General features: G+C 42.6%; 1 protein-coding gene across 7 annotated transcripts in view; it reads right to left on the reverse strand.

The window, feature by feature from the left end:
* Positions 1-6,422: 6,422 nt before the first annotated feature.
* Positions 6,423-21,391, reverse strand: part of FOXN3 (forkhead box N3) — a 406,052-nt gene continuing 391,083 nt past the window's right edge. For 6 of the 7 annotated variants that reach the window (XM_059914802.1, XM_059914804.1, XM_059914803.1 and 3 more), the window contains one exon: positions 6,423-13,225. In XM_059914802.1, coding sequence (XP_059770785.1) covers positions 12,685-13,225 — 541 coding nt within the window. In that variant the 3' untranslated portion in view covers positions 6,423-12,684. The remainder of the gene's footprint in view (positions 13,226-21,391) is intronic. The other variant, XM_059914807.1, reaches the window with a different exon arrangement.

Below are 21,391 nucleotides of genomic sequence, written 5' to 3' on the forward strand. Positions count from 1 at the left end.
TCTGAGCTCTGAGTGGAGTTTGCTGCCATGGTCCACCTGTGGGCAGGAGGCTGAACAAGATGAACCTTCTCAGGTCTATGGGTCCATGTTCCGTGAGTAAGAGTTTCAGGGAAAGGACTAGACTGATAATCAACTGAATGCTTCATGCATCTTTCTGCACATCCTTGTTCTCCCATAATGGTGGCAGAATTACTAAGATAAAGCCAGAGGATGCTGTGCCGCTTGGATTCTCCAATCTTCGCTCTTACAGCAATTTTGAGAAGGGAGTGATGAAGGCTAGGTGGTGGGGAGAGAAAGCAGAGAGGGGGGAAGGGTGAGGTTGAATGCTTGCTTATAAATCGAGAACTTGAAGCATTGTGTGGAAGAGAAAGACGCACCCAATTATTTTATCATAGAGCTGGTAACCAGTAGCAAGGATCAATTCAGTAAGAAATCATTCTCCCATGGGAGGGATGGCCATGTCTGCAAATGGCAAACAGGCTCTTATCTAATTCCTCACCAGCCAACAGAGGTGAGAAGAGGAGAGATGAGAGAAAGAGGAAGACAAAAGCTGTATTGATCTTCGCAACAAGTATTTTTATGTCTTGAAAAGGCCACCCACTACTGAGAAGTTTGGGGAACAATATACCAGCCGCCAGTGAGATACCCATTACTTGATACAGCTGCATTTTTGGAAGTGATCATATTTGAAGGTAGGAGCCAGATTTTTCGTCTTCATCCCCAGAGCCATCAGGATTGGCAAAAAGTTGCTGAAAAACAAGGGTGGGTTGACTATGACTGTGAAGGAGAGAATCTATTTTAAAATTTCCTTAATCTATTTCTTCTTTAATTTCTTCTCTATTCTTTCATGTTTTGGGTAGCCTTCTCAGACTACTGAAGTTCTGGATGCTTAACTATATATGCCATGCTGGATAGTGTCAAATATTTAAAAAGAAATAGGTGCCAGAAGTAACCAAACTCAAGTTCTGAGTTTTGTTTTAAAAAGGAAGACCATTATTTTAGATGCATTTGACTATATTTAGAGACTAACTACCGGCTAGATATGGCAGTGCTCTAAATGGGCTTGCATATGGAGTGAAGAAATACCACCCAGCATTATGCTGAAACTTCTTGATTGTAAACAGGAGAAGACTGTCTGCAAACTTCAGATCTATAGTCTCAATGCTGTCCTTGGGCAAAATTCTGGGACGGATTATTACAAGAATGGTTTGTAAGCTCTTGGCAAGGAAGCCAACTTGAGCTCAATAAGATATAGTAAGTGAACGGATGGATGAAGATGTGGATGAATAAATTGTGGCTGCTTTTCATATGAGGTGTATGTTCCTTAAAGTCTCATATTATTTAATCCATGCATAAATCAAGACCAATTTCCCCCATAGGAATAAAGTAGGATTTACATTATTTCAAGGTTTGTACATTAAGTGAAACTTTATTCTTCTCCGTTGCCTTATTTCAAATTTGCGTAATTCACATTAGCGTAGAGTAGGACTTCATTTCCTTTTTTATAAAGGAAGACTATGGACTTATACTTGGAGATCAAGGGTGTACTTGACAAACTTTTGACTGGATGGAGAAATGTAGGCTTCATATATCTTCATAAAGCCAGGTGTACATATAACTAGTTGAATGATTGCCCTCTAAGGGGGATGACTGAAATGAAAGTTGACTTACAAGGGGGTCTCCAGAACCATGCTACGTGGCTCCAGCTTTGTCCTAATTAGCAAACAAAAGACATTTTCAAATTTGTGACCCAATGACGCCTGGAGGGAAAGCAAGTTTTTCCAATGGACCCTCATACCCCCACCCCACTGCTAATCTCAACTGGCCTTGAACAATGGACCAAATCTAAGGAGGTGACATTTAATAGAGATAAATATAAAGTCCAGCACTTTGATCCAAAATGAACATCTGGAGAAGCACACCAACAGCTGGGACTTAGTTGTTTTAGTTAATAGCAAGTTCAACGTGAATCCACGGTGTGATACTGACTTCTGAAAAAAAAAAGAGTTTAGCCTTTGGTTACATTAATAGAGGACCTAGAATGAAGAAAGTGACAGTTTCTCATCATCAAACTGTACTCAGTTCTGACTACAAACTGGAACATGTCCAGAAGAGAGAAAGAATAGACAGAACTTGGAATATTTATTCTGGAAAAGACTTTGGGAAGAAATTATTCAAACATATAAATGGTTGCCATGTAGAAGATGAGTTAGGTTTGCATCTTTGTGGCTTTCCAGGCTAGTCCAAGGAACTTCAGCCAAACGTTTTAGGGGGTGGAATTTGTCTCACTATAAGGACAATTAGAGTGTCTGAAGAAAAGAGGACCATCTGGGGACAGCTGATGTGTTTGGTCATCATGGCACCATTTAATGGCTAATCAGGAACACTGCTAGAAAAGAGACTATGAATCTCATTTCTTTCTCCTCAACTCTTGAAGAGTCAGTTACAGATGATTCAGAAAGAAGAAAATAAGTGGCCAGGAAATGATGGGAAATCATGTAACTTCGCTAGTAATTAAATGAAAACTCAAACAGTACTAAATTGTCAATTAAACCTCAATTAAAAAAAAAAGCAATAAAATACTAATTTTGTCTGGTAGCAAAAATTAAAGAGAAAAATAAATTCCAATGTTGGTAAGGATGCAATGAAATTGGGGTTTTCATTCATTGCTGTCGGCACTGATGCCTTTTGGAAAGCCTGTATATAAAGCACTGTAACATTGATAATACTTTTGTTCCAATAGTCCAACAGGCTATCTAACCAAAAGACAAGTTGAAAATATGCAAATAGCCACTTGCCTGAAGATCTTCATTGTGGTATTACTTAAAATAGAAAGAAACTGTAAGCAATTTAAACAATGAAAAGTTGAAGATGACAGGCCACCTACTCAACAGAGTGTTATATATCATTTACAAAGATAGTCATTTTCACTACAGCTGTAGGCAAAATGCATAGGACACGATATTAAGTGTGTATGTGTGGGGAATTGCCAGCTATGAAATTCTAGGGATGTGATGATTATAATTACAGACCAAATAGATGGATATAACAAAAGATAAGAAGGAAAATTTCCTCTTGAGTCCAGGTCTGCCACTAGCCAGCTGTGTCATCTTGGGTAAATCCCTTAACTTTTTTGTGCTTCAGCTGCCAGGTCTATAAAACAGGGTGTTTGGACTCAACAGTCCCCAATGTCCCTTCCAGTTTTATGATGTGACTAGAATGGACGCATTTAATGAAGAAACTGCATCCCAGTGGGATTAAGACATCAGCCACTGTCTTGTTTTCAGACTTCCCTCATCATACAGTGTTTCATCCATATGACATATTTCTAGAAATCAGTTTTGAGATGAGTAACAGATGAGAAAAAATAGAATTCCTTGATTCTTCTCAAATAAATTGCTGCATTTTGAAGGAGATTTAGCCATATGTTCCATAAGTACTTTACTATGGAGTAATATAAAACATTAGGAAACTTTATCCCAAAATGCCCCAAATGATTGCAACTCAAGATACCGTTGTTTGAGTATTATTTAAAGCACTGTTCTGGGTTTATTCACACGAAACAAAGGGAAGAGGTAGACGTTCAATAAGCTGATTTATTCACTTATATTTGAGTCTTTTAAAAAACGGTCCTCTAGGTGGTCACAAAGCACCGAACTGATCTCCCTGTGCTACGCGGCTGCTTCACTTTGTTACAAAGCAGACACTAACACACCATTATAAAGCAATTATACTCCAATAAAGATGTTAAAAAAAAAAAAAAAAAAAAGTGGTCCTTACCAAGTTCCTGAACCTCTGGTTTTGTATCCCAATCGATTTTAAAATGGTCAAAACACATTTATGTTTGTGTACTTACAAGACCATTTGATTCCTAGGGGATCTGAGAAGCAGGGTGACAGACATGAGCTTTCCAGTGATAAACAAAAGTCTCCTAGTCATGCCAGACTCCCTCTGAAATTGCCCTCATCTGTTCAGAACTTTCTAGAAGGATGGTGACTTCTTAGTTCAGAACACTTCCTTTCATCAGGCAGAGCAGTCAAGAGGCGAAGAGAAACTGGTCAGGGGCAGCAGCACTGATCACCTTCACTCATGCCACCAGTGCAGCGTCAACACGCCAAATGGCCTCTGTGGTCCCTGAGGTACCGGGGCGCGGGTGGTGGGTGGGTAGTTTCACTGCTCTGAGGATTCATACAACTTTGCAGACAGTGTCGTCTGATCTTTTCAGAAAATATTCCATTTTCAATTGTCCAGGAAGAATTTTTAAGTAGCAGAGAGAGCCCATATCTAGATTACCTAAACATTAGAGAGCTTGCATGTTACTTAAATATGCAAATGAGGCATCTATCCAGCACATAATTACATCCTCAAGGCAGAGTCTAGAATCTTGTAGTTTTGCTCAAAGGAAACACAAAACATTAGACATACAGTTCCGCAGCCAAATGCACGGCACAGAATCGCAAACGCTGCTGTTAAACCACAGAATAAAAGTCACTTATGAGTGTGAGCTTTATTAGTACTTTTGATTTCCTCTTTCTTTGCATTTATACCAAGCTGCTTTTAATAAAATGAAGACACTGGTCATTCCTTTGTTTACTTCTTTTGGAGCAATTGGAGAGTGAGTTGAAGAGGGAGGCTGTGGCCCCATTTTGATGAGCGCAGAGGACACAGATGGAGAGGCACATGAATACAAGGTAAGGAAGTAAAGCTGCTTGAACACACGTAGAAGCAGCTCAGAGACATGCGAGTGCTGTCCTTTCAAATCAGTCACCTGACAATACTCTGAACTTATTTCAACAAGATCGCCGCTGCTTAACCCTTGGGAAGCTCTGCTCCAGAAAGACTGGCCCCAACCCCTCTGGGGCATCATCTAAGCACCTGAGCATATGCTTTCCCAGCAACTCAGCTCCTCTTCCATTAGCTTTCAAGTCCCTTCCAGACTGGCTCACCTTGTTACTGTGGTCCATTGGTCACTGGGATAGAGTGGGTGCTAAAGGAATGCTTCTTGAATTAGAAAAGAACAAAAATAATGTGCAATACCTAATACGGTGAATTTGACTTAGGTGGCAGTTTTATTCTATTGTCACACAGTGTGATTTCAATTCCACCTTTTTCACCTGTCTCCTTTCCCATTTATACCATCTTATAGCCCAGAGGCCCCCCATTGTGGTCTTCACTGCAGGTAACAAACAACGACCAGATTTTTTCCCTCTCTTCTGTGGAATGGTCAATGTCCCCCAGAGGTCAGATCAGAATTTTGGAGGTGTTATCATCTTGACAGAGTTCCCTCAGATATTCTGATAATCTAACTGGCTGTCTTGTCTTCAGACACCTTGAGAATCACTTACGAAATATGTGTGATATGGGCTTTTTATGGCGGGTGGCCACACTTTATATTTGGTACTGTCATACCCAACTTGGTCAACTACCCGATTCATCAGATTTGACCCAAATGGCTTTCTGCTATTCCTCCCAATCAATTCCCCTGAAATACTGAAGATCTGTCAACCAGGAGGGAGCATCACAGCTTTGAAGGTGAATCCAGCAGTGCAAATGGACATGGCTGCAACCCTAGCAAACACACTGGATCCTGGAGCGACCACTCTGAGAAGCCTTGCTGGGAATCCATTCCAGCAGGCCCACTGGAAGTGATTTTGCAGTAACACCTTGACCACAGGAGGTACAGCCTGGGCACCTAGAAGACACCCGTGAGTATGGGGGTCCAGCAGAAGGGTATCGGTGGAGACCAGGTCTACGAGGGTTGCTGCTGCTACTGTGAGATCTACAGATGGACATAGTACGCTAGAACAACCATCACAAAAGGAACCAGAACTCTGAAAGAACACCCTTTCTACTCCTCCAGCATGGTGACTGGTGCCCTGGGACCTATTACTTGTCCCAACCACTCCTCTCCCATCCAGATCCTTTGTGGCTCTTCGGGCATGTGTTTGGCCCTTGAGTGGTGATGGATTAAGTCCTGGAAGGTCAGAGTCTCAGGGTTAGGAAAGTTATCCTAAGAAGCCCTCAGGACCTGGGATAGGCTGGCAGGCTCCAGCCCCATTGTATAATTTTAGTATATTGTTTGACAACTTCCAAATGAAAGGCACAATCTTTCTTAACCACAAGCTCTAAGGTTCGTGGCAGGAGGCCTGCTGTCCAACAATTCTTCAGGTCAGAGTTGGAATTCTCCCGGGTTCCACAGGTGAGCCCACCCTTAGGCTGTGAATCTGTGTATTTGCAAAAGGTGTGTGATTTGCTACTGAAAAAGAAGAATGCATGAGGATAGGCACAGATAAGTACAGTGGAGACTCTAACACCAGACCGTAAAAAACAGAACACATACCCTAGTGCAGGTAAGAAATATAAATGATTTTACTGCTCGGCGTTTGCATATGGAGACGCAGTGCACACAATACTACGTGGCATTTTTCTTCAATTGATGCAACTCAGTAATTTTTATTGCAACTGGAAGACAATACATCACAGAAACTTTATGGTAGGTCTGGGGAAAAGTGTTATTTACAATAAATGATGAAATAGTTTGTCTTTGGCAATATGATTACATATGAAGAATGCGAAATGCAAGTATGGATGCCTCCAGAGCAACACCATCAGGTCCCTAAACTTCGGCGGATTGTGCCTGCTTCCACACTGCTCCTCTAGGTAACACAAACGCAGCTGAATATCACTGTCTCCTCTACGGTTCTCCCTTTCTGTTCATGATATTGGCAGTTTCATACAGAAAAAATACCGAAAAAAATTGGCTTTTGAAACCTTATTACTCTAGTAAATGAATTTGGCCATCGAGGTCTATTGGCCAGAGGTCACATGACCCTAAGTATTGAGAGTAAACCTCTTGTCTTCTGATTGCTTTATCACTGTTATTTATTTATTTATTTTTCTGTAAAACAAAAGCAGAACTGAGAAATGTTACAGAATCAGAGTATAAAAAAATGTACAAGTGTATAATGCTTCCCAGACACACACGGATACTTGTTTCTTCCACATTGTTACCATGGCAGTATAAGTAGTGAGTGTGAATGACAGCAGGAAACTGGTTACTGAATCAGCTGTGAGCGTCGATGTCTCAACATACATACTCAAGAAATGCTGAATGTTTAAATAACTGAAATTGTGCTAAGAGTTTCATCTAAAAAAAAAAGGGAGGGGTTGGGAACTCAGGCCACAGTCATGAAAGGATGAAAGACAATTTCTAGGTTTGATAGATTCACCATATCGAAGTCTTTGAGAATCCAATATGGAATATTAACTCTTTGCAAAAAGTAGGGAAGGCCATTCTCAACTTTTGCAAATGAAATACAGTGGAAAACACTGTTGCATCTATTCCAAATAAATAGTCTTGATTTCAACACTAACAAAACGAACAGGAAGGGTACTTGTGAGCATGATCACAGTAAGTCAGAAGTGATCTTTCACCCAAGTCTGATTTCAAAAGTCGGACAGACAGCAAAATGCAGCACCATAGACACATTGGTTTCGGCTGTTAAAAGATGGATCATTTTAAAAATCGGATTTTCCTTCCTTAATTTTTGGTCAGTGAAGCTAGCACTTGTTTGCTGAACTGTGGAAGAATTGCAAGGTCACACGCAATATTCATGATAAAGCAACGGAGCTGATCAGTCTGTGCTTAATTCAAGAATAACCAGTAGGGGAGAGAGAGAGAGAACAGGAGTTTACCACCGTCACCGGCTCTCTCTCAAAGGAAGAGGGGTTGACAGATGAATTCACAAAGGCAGGCGGGACTATACAGAACACTGAATGCCATGTGTAAATCCTCATGGGATTCCAGAAGGGGGAACACCACACAACGTATATACTTTGATTTACACATTCCGTTACAAAGAAAAGAAAAAAAAGACACCATTACAACTTTGTAACTGTGTTAACTGCGATATAAACCAAAGTCCCGAGTTTTGGCAGGTAACTAAAAAGAGGGTTATCACTTAGGTTATATAGCAAAAGTGTTGATGTATATTATATATAGTAGTATAAATAATAAAAAAGTATTATTTAAATTAGATCACAGTGCTGCATTATGTGCATAACAGTGTTTGATATAGTATTCGAGCTGGGACCTACGACACAAAGGATTTAACTGTCAACACTGGTTAAGTCACAATCAAGAGGGGACACAGAGTTCAAATGCGTTCTTTTGGTGGCAAAAAAAAAAAAAAAAAAAAAAAAAAAAATCCTGAAGATGAAAGAAAAATACTCCTCTACAGAAACATAAAAAAGAAAAAGGCAACATCTGGGCAGCTGTGATCCACCAGAAAGATACGAGTCCCAACCTGAATCAAGTTTAAAAGGGAAAGAGAAGTCACATTGAGTTGAATCCAATCCCGTATGGAAAACCCTCCCATGTAGGTCACTTGTACATAACTCTGATTCCTTCTCCAAGAGCCCTTTGACGACAGAGGCCAAGGGCCCGCACACGGGGAGTGGCGGTCACCGAAAGGAGGACCTCGTAGCACTTGGTGCTGAGCAGTCCTGCCGCGTCCCAGGACTGAGTTGGGCACAAAAGCCACCCGGACGGTTTTCACTCTACAGAGCCCACAGCTTGAAGCCGTCTGGGGTGAGACCACCATTCAGTGCGACGGCCTTCTCCAGTGGCCCCGTGGTATTCACAGCCATGCCTAGCAAGGGCTAGACACGCTGAAAATCAGCTCTTAGGACAAGCCTCCCACACATCCCTTCTAAAAACTCAGCCCCAAGACTAAAACCTGCTACAGTTGTCTTGGCCAGGGTTTTCTCACACCACCATCTCGATGTGGGTTGGGTTCATCTTAGCTTCAGATAGACAGTTTTACCAAAGAACTCTTGAACGTATATATACTGCTTAGAGAGGGGGAAGGAAAGTAGGAGCTTAGGGTATATCATAAGGCTGGGAAAAAATCTATGATGCAAACCTTTTCCACATAATACTAGGTAAAGATAAAAGACAACTGTAGAAGCATAAAAATAACTGTCTACGTGTATATCATTTAAGAAAAAAAGAGCTTACAATCTCTTTCTCTTAAATGTGTCCGAGGACCAACAGCAAGTAACTGTAGATGTCGTGGTGCCGACGGATGTGTTCACGTTTGTTTTCCGAAAGCATCTTCAAATATTGCTATAGTTCCCCACTTTCCCCTCCCCCCTGCCCCACGTGAGTATGTGAGATACTGGAATGACACATGAAACGCCACTTCTCCCAGCAGGAGAAATGAAAGCAAAAACACCACACCCCTGGAACGGTGCTCAGGCAATTTTTTGTCAGACTAATGAGTACATAGGCTAGTTTGGAAGCTAAAAGAACACCTGACGTTTGGGAAGAAATTCCAAGACTAAAGTGATTACACTTGAGCAAAATATTCTTTCACAAATAGGCTTGTGCTTAAATTCTCTACTGCTCTTGGAGGAGGGGGTGAGAGAGGGTGCCTCCTGCCCCTTGGCTTGGCAAGGACATGGACAACCTGATTCTGCAATGAATTCACTACAAACGGCCACATACACATCGATACTTTTTTTTTCTCAACAATCAAAATACAAAGTTAAACACAATTGAGCCATTGTTTTGGTTATGCATAATGTGTATGCCTCCAAAAACAGAAGAAAAATAGAAAAAAGTACCCTCACTAAAGTTTCCCCTAGGTCTCCCAGCGGCTCCTATGAAGGGACTGAGGGAGACTCAGGAAAAATAACACTTAGAAAGCTGCCCGATGAGGTATTTATGCAAAAAGAGTGGTTCTGGAGTTAAGAACACACTTTTATAAGATATTTATCTATTTCTCAAAGAGATCAGAAAAGTAAATCACACACATTGCATTTTATTATTTTCTAAAAGAGGCCTTTGCTCCTTTAGAAAAAGGAAATGAGGGGAGACAGCCACGGTGGGGGTTGAATTGGAAGAAATCCCCTGCCAGAAACAGTCCTGGATGTTTACCTCTGTCTTTCAGGAGGGAAGTCTGAATTTGACCTTGGGGGTGGGGTGAGGGTGGGAGACTGAGGTGGGCTCAGTCAGGTGACAACACAAAAAGTGTCGCCCAGGTCCCGCAGCTGTGGATGGCTTTTGGGGTGTCAGATGTTTGGGCAGACAGAGGGAACAGAGCACTTCAAAAAGACATCCTTATTCCCATCTACACCCTGAACAAGTGTGCTGGAAGTTTTCAGGTTCAGGTAATGAATCTGACCTGTGCGGGGGTGTAGATCTTTTTTCCTCAGGTTCTCTCATCAGCAACCCGGAGGAAGATAATGCACCAGTTAATTTCCACCGTCCTGGCTGATGGAGCTTCTGGCAGTGCCTGGTGCTGGCAGATAGATGGGCTCCACAATGGCCCACCCTGTCCTATTTTAAAAATCAAGATCACCCCAGTTCCCTCCCTCTCCCTCACCATCGTATCTTGAGCCATGGGAGTGGGCATTTTTGTTTATGTTTTAAAATTCCCTTCCATGTGGGTGGAAGATCAAATTCTTTTAGAGGGTTCTCTGGATCTCCCCAAATCATTTCTTTTAGGCAAAGATAACAGGAGTTTCTGGTCTGCGTGGCATCATCTGGTTGTCTAGATTCAGCGCTCACAATCTAGGTGGGCTTCATTCCAGGTTGGTTCGTGTGCCCGGGTGGTAGAGATGGCCAGCCCCTCCTTCCCACCATGAGATGGCGTCACGGGAAAACATCTGGGGCTGGTCCTTCCAACACCCGTGTCACTTCCTCCTTCACGTGTACCCTAACTCACACCCTCATCCAATAAGGCCCATTAGTGTGTTTCCCCTTCTCCTGGTGAATTTGCATAATTATTCACTGCCTTTTTCCTCGAAACCAAATCACGGTCATGGTTTTCTCAAGTCAGCGTCCCATAATTCTCTTGATTCTATCATACACACTCACTACTAAGTTTGCCCTCAAATTATTGCGTCATGGTAAACATGTACAGACAAAGAGAAAGGACACACTTTTCAACAGAGAATCAGAGGGGGTTGGGGCTGAAGTGCAGACAAGGCAGTGCAGAGCTCCACCATCCAGGCCCTACCAGAACATGAAGAGATTTTGTATTGCAGAGTAAGCTCCCCAACAGTCAGAATTTGTCCCTGAAGAAGGTTAAACCTTAAACACCTGCTTCAAAAAACAAAAACAAAATAATTGGAAAAAAGGGGGGGGGGGGGTGGAAAACAACGAAAAAAATTAAAGGAAAGGAAAATAAAAGGAAAAAAAGAAGAAAACCAAAAGAACCTCTAAGCCTAAGGGCTTAAAAATTAGAGGCATAGCCTTTTCTCTATTTTCTATATTTATATGAAAATAATTCATGCTTCATGCTAAATACATTGTTTACCTTACAAGAACTTTATTTTTGAATAAAAAAAGTTTGTATTTTTGTGATTTTTTTTTTTTTTCTTTTTTCAAAGGAATTCCATGCATTGTGGATCAGAAATTTCTGCTGGCTACACTGGCTGAATGTGGAAATCATTGATTTTCGCAAAGATGAATCCTGACTGACACTAATTGCAAACTCCATTTTGAGGGCAGTATAGGAATTTGTTTTCCTTTCTTTTTTGCCATGTTTTACTTTAGTTTGTCCATCAATGTGCCTTTCATCTTTTAAAAGTACACCACAATACTAATGGCAGGTTCTGTAGCTTTTTGTTTTGTTTTGTTTTCACTTGGATCAAATGGTTTTGACAGACAGAAAAAGATTTGTACCATGATTTCCTTCGTTAACAGCTACTGTAATTTCTTGGAACTTGATTTTCACTTGGGCAGTTAAGAAGACATAGCTTGTTTTTTGCATCAGTTTTTTTCTCTCTTTCTCTGTGTGTGTGTGTGTGTGTGGTGTGTCTGTGTGTGTGTGTGTGCACGCACGCGTGTGCAGGACCAACCTTCAGGCTTATGGCTTGTGGAACCTTCTCTTCATTTAATGTAGAACAGAATTCAGTGATTAGCAACATCACTAAAAACTGACCCAGTTTCTTCTCACCTGTTGAACATGAATGGTCCAGTGTCCACCCCGGAAGATGCTATTAGGCTTCACGGTTAAGAAGCACAGAGGACTGGTGACAGCACCCCCACCCCTGCATCACACGCTTGGGGCAATGCCAGGGGTTTTCCTGGCACAATTCGATGCCCAGTGCCGCGAGCTTGGGTCTGCTCCTAGGGGGACCAGGTGGCCTTCCTTCTCCTCAGTTGCCTCATGTGCATTCACTCAGCGAACCCAACTGGGTGCACATCCTGACCTTTTAAACCTAAAGGTTGGGCCTGATCGATGGTTACTTTGCACACGTGCCTTCTAAGTGCCAGATGTGTATCCCCGTGGCATTATCGTTGCCATCCCTGTGGATTCAGCCACGGGTTTCTGACAAGCTGGAGGAAGCAATGGTAATTTTGGCTTTTTCGGTTTTGTCTTCAGATAATGAAAAGCTTTTGTAAAACAGCTGAGTGTCAATATGAGTTCTATGGCTTCAATCTCCTTTAAACATAAAATTCTTAAGGGTCCAAAACAAAGGAGGGGGGCAAATTAAAAAAAAAAAAAAAAAGAAAAAGAAAGAAAGAAAACCAAACCAAAAAAAAAGAAAAAAAAAAAAAAAAGAAAAGAAAAAAAAATAATAAATTGCTGATATTGCCACAAATCATTAGAAATCTCCTGACATGCTGAAACCAAATGGCCGTTAAGTTCAAAACAAATCAGTGACTTGTTTTTAATTTTTTGTGGTTTCCTTTTGTTCTTTCTGCCCCTTTGCCGTCCGATTGGTGATGTTATTCAAACAGGACCGAATCCCCGCCAAGTGCAGGAGTGACCCCGCCGCCTCTTTCATCTCCTCGTCATCGCTCTCGGGGGGCTTTTCCGTGCGTCTCTTTTTGAGGGGCAGCGTGTCGCTGGGGACCTTCCTCGCCTTGGCGAAGTGCTGGCGCTTCTTGTGCTGGGACGCGTAGCCGCTGTCCCCCAGAGCATCCTTGGCCTCCTTCGGGCTGCGCCTCCTGCCATCCTCCTCCGTCTCGCTGTGGCTCTCGTGGCTCTGGAAGCTGCCCTCGCTGCCCTCCTGGCTCCCCTTGGTGGCAAACTCGTAGTGGTCGTCGGCCGAGGAGGAGGAGACGGAGTCGCTGGCGGGCGAGGTGCTCCTGGCGCTGGAGGCCTTGGCACTGCTGTAGTTGTGGTCCTCCTTGGGGTCTCCACTGACCACCGGGGAGCCGCACGACGGCTCGCTCTCAGTCCGCATCCGGCAGCCGGTGAGGCCATTCCTGCGGGGACGGGGACAGTGGTGGGGGGGAGGGGCGGGGGACGGGAGACAAGAGAGGACACGGATTAAACCCCTGTGATGAGACGCCCAGCGGCCCCCTGAGTTCCCACAGCAGACGCTCTGACATCCAGTCCGGCGATGTGCCAACAGGTGGGTCTGCTTTGAAGACAGGGTCCTAAATCCTGACACCTCCGTCTTCCCTGCTTATCTCCTATCATTGACATTTTCACTCAAGTTGTGCAGCTGAGACATCAAAACAACACTCGTTTGAAGTGACAGCGGTGGAAGCGCCATCCCTTCTATTAAACCATAAAAATCAAGCTGTGCTTGGTTTCACATACCCGTCAACACCGCGGAGGAGACACCACCGGGCGATGTTGGCTGGGTACTTCAGAGAAAAAAGCCCGCTCTGTTCTAAAGCGGCTCTGGTAGGAGCCTTTTGTTGGAAGACTAAATCTGATGTTCAGGAAAAAGAGATACCTGCCATGTGGTGACAGCTACTCACTCCTGCGTCCCTTCCCTCATTCATTCATTCCACAAATATTCACTGCACACCTAATATAAATGCACGGCCTTAGGGAGGGTCCCGGGGGGAGGCATCCGAGGTGGAATCAAATCCAGACTGTCACAAAGATGTGCACAGATGAACAGAGAAGCGAGTCACGGTTAGATCACAGACGAGACAGCAATAAGCTACCATCTACTAAACTTACCACCTGCCAGGCGCCCTGCTGCGTCTGCACAGATGATTGCGTTTAACTCTATATAAAGTGGTTATATTAGCATCCTTATTTTACGGATGCTGGCAGTGAGGTCTGGAGACGTCTGGTAATCTACTTAAAGCCACACAGCTAATGAGTAGCAGAGTTGGGATGAGAACCAAACTCTTAAGCTTGAGCTCTTTGTAACATCATCAGACCGACTCTCACTCTTTTCTGATTCCCCTATAACTAGGTCACCTGCTATATATTCCCATCGGGACCCGATAGCACCCATCACACCTCTGATCATGTTATCGTGTCCATATGTCTGAGCAGTGAACTGACCTCCCTTGCGCTTCCTTATTGGCAAAGTGGGTATAGTACCTGCCCCCTGCTTCACGGGGTTGTTGGGCTGAGGATGTGGGCGAACGCCTGCCGGCACCTGCACCGGCGCCTGGCATAGCAGCAAGGACTGTCATGCTTATTCCTGGTTCGGCCCTACACTCTGTGGAATGAGCACCAATCCTGCCTGCACGGCAGCCGTAGTTCTGATGGCGCCTGGCACACAGAAGGTGTTCATGAGAGGCAGTGATCAGAGATGAACACCCACAGGTGGGGAGGGTTACTTACAGCTGGAGGGGGCAGAGGGAGGGCACAAGGAGGTTTGTGGAAGACGTGGCATCTGGCCTTGGATGTGAGGGCCGGAGGTTCTGGGCAGGGAGGAAAATGTTCCACTGTACCATGTTGGCTCCATCTCCCGGAGACTCATCCACTGGTGATATAGTTCTAGATCTTGGGAAGATGGGCACACTTTTCCTTCCTACACAGCCCCAACTGTAAGCACCCTACGTTCCCTCCAGAGACAGCACTTCCCACCATCATTATGATCATGGGGTGACGTCCAGTGTCGGTGGTTCCCATTAGAGAGTTAGCGCCACAAGGCAGGGTCCAGTCATTGGTCTGTCCTCAGGGGCTAGCACTGTGCCAGGCACGGAGTGGACCCACACACATACACCGAGCAAGTGTCGGAGCAGATGGGATTGTTTGGCAGAGAGTAGGAAGTCTGGGGAGATGGCTGTGGGTCTCCACCAGCACGCCTTCCCAGACACTCCCTGAGGCAGCGGCCCCGGCAGAAAGGCTATGGGGTGGGCCCTCCAATGAGAGTCAGTCTGGAGCCCTCTCCCTTTCTCTCCTGCCACCCCTGTGGGCCTCGAGGCTCAGGGAGATCCTGCTGCAGGCCAAAGAGAAAGGAAGAGGCGAGGAGAGTCCTTGGTGTAAACGGTGTAGCAGGCGTCTCCTTCCTTCTGGTGCTCCGTTAAATTTAAGCTGGTGCTGAGGAACCCCCCCGCCCCCCGTAATGTGCACCAGCAAAATTCATGAGGGCCGTTACCAAAATTCCATCCTTGCCAGATGCCTTAAGATCATCACGATAAACCGTGACAATGACAATGTGTGCATTTGTATGATAAAATCCTAGCAGGCCCCAGAAGGGTCCCAGCATCTGTCTTGCACTCTGTGATCCCAGATCGACACCCCCTCCCCAAAGTCCTTATAGAAACAGCCTGCTTTTCAAGACAGACGGACTTTGGGGTTCACATCCCATCACTGTTTATTAGCGAGACCTTCTACAGGCGCCTCATCTGCCTTATGGGGCTATGTGACGATAAAATGAAAAGTTCCAAGCACAGAAGACGGCTCTTAGGGGTGCCTGAGAATTCTGACACGGTCTCCTCTCTTGCTGCCTGCCTGCCCAGAGCTTTCTCTGCTGCCCCAAGCAGTTCCATTTTGTTCCTAGGCCAGGTCAGCAAGCTGATGGGAACGCAGCATAAAGTAAGAGGGAAGAGGCTCGGAGACAGAAATTCCTCACGGGCTTGCCTGTAAAGACGGCCCCTGTGCTTTGGGGTATGGTCTCTGCGATATGTTTTCTGCAGACTTCCTGTTTTTTGGCTGTGTCTTGGATGCACAAAAGTGGCTAGGGCAAGATTCCTGTGCGGTATTACCGAACACGAAACTGGGTAAATGTAATGAATTGTACAGGTAGCTATGAAGAGGTATTAAAGCAAAGGAAAATGAAAGTCCCGTACGATGGTTCTCAGGATTGCTGCTGTTGCAGGTAACTCCTGTGAAATCCCCAAATCATTAGTCTACTGAACTAACCTAAAAGGGTTCTGAATGAACCCAACTATACTTGGATGAGTTGACTGGGCGATGGTTGGCTTTTAGAAAATCAATTCAGTTCTGAATCCTTATTTTTTTTTTTAACAACATGGACCTTATGATTCACTTCACTACCACAGTTAAGCAGAATTTGATACCTCTCTGAGCACGTATGAAGAGGGAGATGGAGAGGGAGAGAATTCCGGGAGCAAAAGAGTAAGAAAAAGGCAAGTGTTGCAAAAATCTAATTCTTAGTGAATCTGGGTGAAAGGTATATATGGTGTTCATTGTGCTTCTCTTTCTTTTTTTTCCACAGGTGAAACATATTTTTAAGTAAAACGTTTGGGGTGCAGGGTGGAGGAGTGGGAGAAATACACCAGAATGAAAGCAATGGTACATTTCAGTTCCATGCTATTATAAGAGGGAAGGTTCTGAGCCTGAGAACTTCTTTTTCTCTCTTTCTCTTTCAAGGATATAAGCAAGCATAAACCATAATGGAAAAGAATATTTAAAAATATGTATATATGAGTATAACTGAATCACTTTGCTGTACAGCAGTAATTAACACAACATTGTGAATCAACTATACTTAAAAAAAATACAACAAGGATATAAGCAAGCATGAGAGAAGCACTCAAGACACACTAGAATCACACTGAGACCTTCTTCTTAAAGGCATCATAGGAATTGAAGGAGAAGAGAAAAGCAAATCATTTCCCTAGCTCATGAATTCAAGGTTGTGTAGTGCAGGGTCTCTGGTTCCTCCTGGAAACACACTGCACATCAACAGGGATTCCACAACCCACATCTTGCAACGCTGGCCCCACTCAACCACCTCACAGACAGACAAACAGAATAAACACAGGGAGCCCCGTGACTTGTCCGAGGTGGCCCTGCTAGTTCTCAAAGACGGTTCAAACAGGAAATTTAAATGTCTCCCTGTCCTCCCCAGGAAGGAAGCTTACTGTGATGAAGACAGGAAACACCTTACCATTTGACAATATTTCTGGATGAAAACAGGTACACAGACGTAACGTCACGGAGTTAGAATTAAAATATAAATACATCTCTCTCACACTTGATATTGATACAATTAGCTTTCCCTGAGATTTTAGCATGGGCTCATAATCCATAAATTACACACAAACTCAGCAGGAAGCGACAAGCTCCTTCAATTATTAATCACTCGATGCAATGTCGTTCGTGGTGGGACAAGCTGGCTGCACTGACTTGGTGTCAGAGACCTCCTGCTGCAGGGGCTGTCATTCCAGGGAGCGAACTACTTTAAAAGAAGAAACCAGGCATCCTGGGCATGTTGGAAGGGGGATTTCTAACCACCTCCTTAAAAATCATTCATTAAAATGAACACCCGATACATCTGAAATGCCTGCCATTTTTCAGTTTTAGCTGAGTTTCTATGTAACAATACTCACAACACTCATGTTAGCATAAATTAAAGCCACCTGATTCTACTAGGACGTCACAGAACCACATGTTATTCATCTCAAATATAAACCTGGTATTCATTCTCTCGTCAAATCGGCGGGGGGTGGGGGGGGTGGAATATTGAACATAAAAGGTGAGAAATCACATTAGTTCAGGCCGACAATGAGCAACGCTTGCAACTAACAAGTTAAGGTATAGCTTCTGATCAGACATGGCCATTTTGCTGGGTTTTGTACGGGTTCATGATTTGTTCCATTATCGTATCATCAGTATTGATCTCATCAGTGTTGTCTCCACCTTTCACTTGTGTACTAGGGTTCTCTCTGGAGCTGGTGGTTTTAAACCTAGCTAGCATTGAGGGTGAAGTTGTCCTCCTTAGGGATTTACTTGAGAACACTGGTCTTTTGCCAACTGTGAAAAGAAGAAGGTGCAATTAATGGGATTATAGAAGCAGCACTCGAAGTGCGGCGCTTCTGTCCAAAACCGACTGTAGGTAGAAAGACACAGAGGACAAGAGATGACCTGAAGTTTCCATTTCCAGCCAGTTGGCAGAGAAGATATTTAGAAGGCATTCTTCCAACTATCATACAAAAGATCCTGGATAAAGGGCAGCAACATATTTCTGAGTCATTGCTGGGTTCCCTGGAAAATAAGGGGACTCTTAGAGCTCTACATAAATGCACATGTACCGAAAGAACTTCACACACACACAGACGAAAATCTAAAAAAAAACGGGACAGAATCTGAAATGTAAGCAGTAGGCAACCAAGAAAGGCAGGGTTTTCATGAAGCAAATGTCTCCTCTAGCCCTGGGACAAGAGCCCAATCTTAGGGGGAGGGAGCGGCAGGAGGGTTGATTTTGGCAGCTCCCGGGTTTCTGTGGCCCCTTGAGGGGGTTAAAGTGGCCTTGGATGCATTGGTCCCCAGGCTACCAGCAGAAGTTTTAAAAGCAAATGCTCTCTTGAAGAAAGCAAGCCACATTGAGGCCATCAGGATTCCTGTATATCAAGTTTAATCAGACATTCAAGTAGAAGCTCATAACCTAAAATCACCAAACAGGCCACTAGGAACGTATAAATGTAAAAATGCCACATAAAAAGCTAGGACCCTTGAATGATGATGCCTTCAATGAGATCCTAGGGAAAAATAACTGCCCCTCACAGGCAGACAATGGGGATAAAAGCCAGCCTTGACCTCAGCTCCAGATGGAACTGGAGACAAGAAAAGCCTCCCTTGAGAATTTTTAACCACAAGCCTGAAGTCTTGTGGGTATGAGGCCAGAATTCTACTGTGTGGACCAAAAGACCTTAAGCTAAATTTAGTTTCAAGTGCCCAGTTGTGCCTACTAGAAGAAAATACAAACCCTTTTTGGAAGAACATACTTTAAACCCAGGCCACAAAGAATTCCCACAGATAAGATTTTAAGGAACATAGGTTCACAATAAAAAAAAAAATCATTAAACACAAAAGAAATAAGCCACCATAAAGAGACAACAGAAAAAACATCCTATAGAATCTGAACTGCAAAGTCTGAATATATTGCAATAATTAGGCACAGAATGTAAACTATGTATAAAAAAATAAAAGAGGGAATTGACAAATATTAGAAAGAAAGACTGGATTATTAAAACCAAGCAGACAGGTTTTGGAATGCATCAAATAGAATTTCTAGAGCTGAAAAAATATAATCCCTGAAATTAAAAAACTCAATGTAATTGAGTTGTAAAAAAAAAAAAAAAGTAAAAAAAAATTAGTGAATTGAAAGATGGAGCTAAAGATATGATAGAAAATGCAGCAGAGAGAGATGAAGAGATTGAAAATATGGAAGAGAGATTGGGTAATATGGCACATAGTAAGAAGATCCAATATGAATCTAACTGGAGTTCCAGGGTGAAAGGAAAAATGGGGAAGATCCAATCCCAGAATAGAAAATGGCTGAGAATTTTCTAGTTTTGATGAAAGTTACCAATCTTCAGATTCAGAAAGCCAACAAGTCCCATGGAGGATAAATAAAAAGAAATGCATATCTAGATACATCAGAGTCACCACAGACAATACAAAAAAAAAAAAAAAGGAGTAGAAAGGAAACACATTACCTAAGGAGAAGTAGCAATTAAGATAAAACCAATGACACAGATGAAGGTGGAACAATATTCTCAAAGTGAAAGAGAAAAAAATAACTGTCAAACTACAAAACTATTGTCTAAGAATGAAGGCAAAATAAATACATTTTCAGACAAAAATTCAAGACTTTAATTAAAAGCAGATACTCATCTATAGGAACTTCTTAAGAATATTTTTCAGGAAAAAAAAGAAAATGATCCAAAAAGAAAGGTCTGACTTAGAAAACAAACTTATGGTTACAAAAGAGGAAAGCTGGAGGGGAGAGATAAATTAGGAGGCTGGGGTTAACATATACACACTACTATATATAAAACAGATAATCAACAAGGACCTGCTATATAGCATAGGGAACTTTACTCAGTACTCTGCAATAACCTACATGGGAAAAGAATCTGAAAAAGAATAGATATATGTGTATGTATAACTGAATCACTTTGCTGTACACCTGAAACTAACAACATTGTAAATCTACTACACTCCAATGTAAAATAAAAATGAAAAACAAAAAGAAAGGTCTCAGATGCAAGAAAAAAAAATAAGCAAAGAAAATGTAATCAAGTATTGACCAGACAATACAATAGAGTTGTACCTTGGTGTCTGTGGGGTTTTGGTTCCAGGGCCCCCACAGGTACCCAAATCTGCAAACGCTCAAGTCCCTTATATAAAATGGTATAGTATTTGCTTATAACCTACGCACATCCTCCCATACACTGCAAATCATCTCTAGATTAATGATAATGCCTAATACAATGTAAATGCGATGTAAATAGCTGCTGGTGCACAGAGCAAACAAATTTTGATTTTTGGAACTTTCTGGAATTCTTTTTTTTCCCCGAATATTTTCTATCAGCAGTTGATTGAATCTATGGATGCAGAATCTGTGGATACGGAGGGCTGACTATAATAACAACTGACTTAAAGAAAACAAACAAACAAGAAACTGAAGTAGAACTAAAGCCCTAGACAAATGTAGCATATCATCTGGGAGGTGGAGAGAACAGAACTTAAAGAAATCCAGGGGACTTGTATTGATCAGGAGGTTAAAGATACTGATTAACTCTACACATTTTAAAATATTCATGTTAAAAGTTCTAGGATCAACACTAAAAGAAGAGAAAAATATATATAATTTCTAAACCATCAGAAGAGGGGAAAAAGGAATGAGGAGTGCAAGAATCATGATCAATTTAAAACAATGTTAGAAAGGAATCTGGAAAAGGGGGGACAAACAAATGCAAACTAAGATGGTAGAAATAAATCCAAATATGTCATTTAAAATGGGCTAAAAATCTTCATTAAAAGGTAAAGATCATTTACACAGATTTTTTAAAAAGCCATATGCTGCTTATAAGAGATGAACCGAAAACATAAGGATTAAGAAAGGTTAAAAGTAAAAGGAGGAAAAACACTGTGCCATGCTGGTGTAGCTACATTAAAACCAGATAAGATAGATTTTTAGGGCAAAAACCACTATTACAGATAAAGAGAGTCATTAAACATTCATAAAGGTTCAATTCACCAGGAAGATATAACTGTTCTAAACATGGAGACCTCCAATAAGATAGCTTCAAAATACACCCCAAATTGGAAGAGCTATAAGGAGAAATGATCAAACCCACATCTCCTTCCCTCCCTCCTTCCTTCCCTCCACCACCCCCCTCCCAAGACACACACAGACATGGTTAATAGGTAGATTTGATCTAATAGACACACATAGAACATGTGCTCATAATGGAGAA

Source organism: Balaenoptera ricei, chromosome 2, assembly GCF_028023285.1.
Source record: "Balaenoptera ricei isolate mBalRic1 chromosome 2, mBalRic1.hap2, whole genome shotgun sequence".
In the NCBI taxonomy this organism is placed as follows: Eukaryota; Metazoa; Chordata; class Mammalia; order Artiodactyla; family Balaenopteridae; genus Balaenoptera; species Balaenoptera ricei.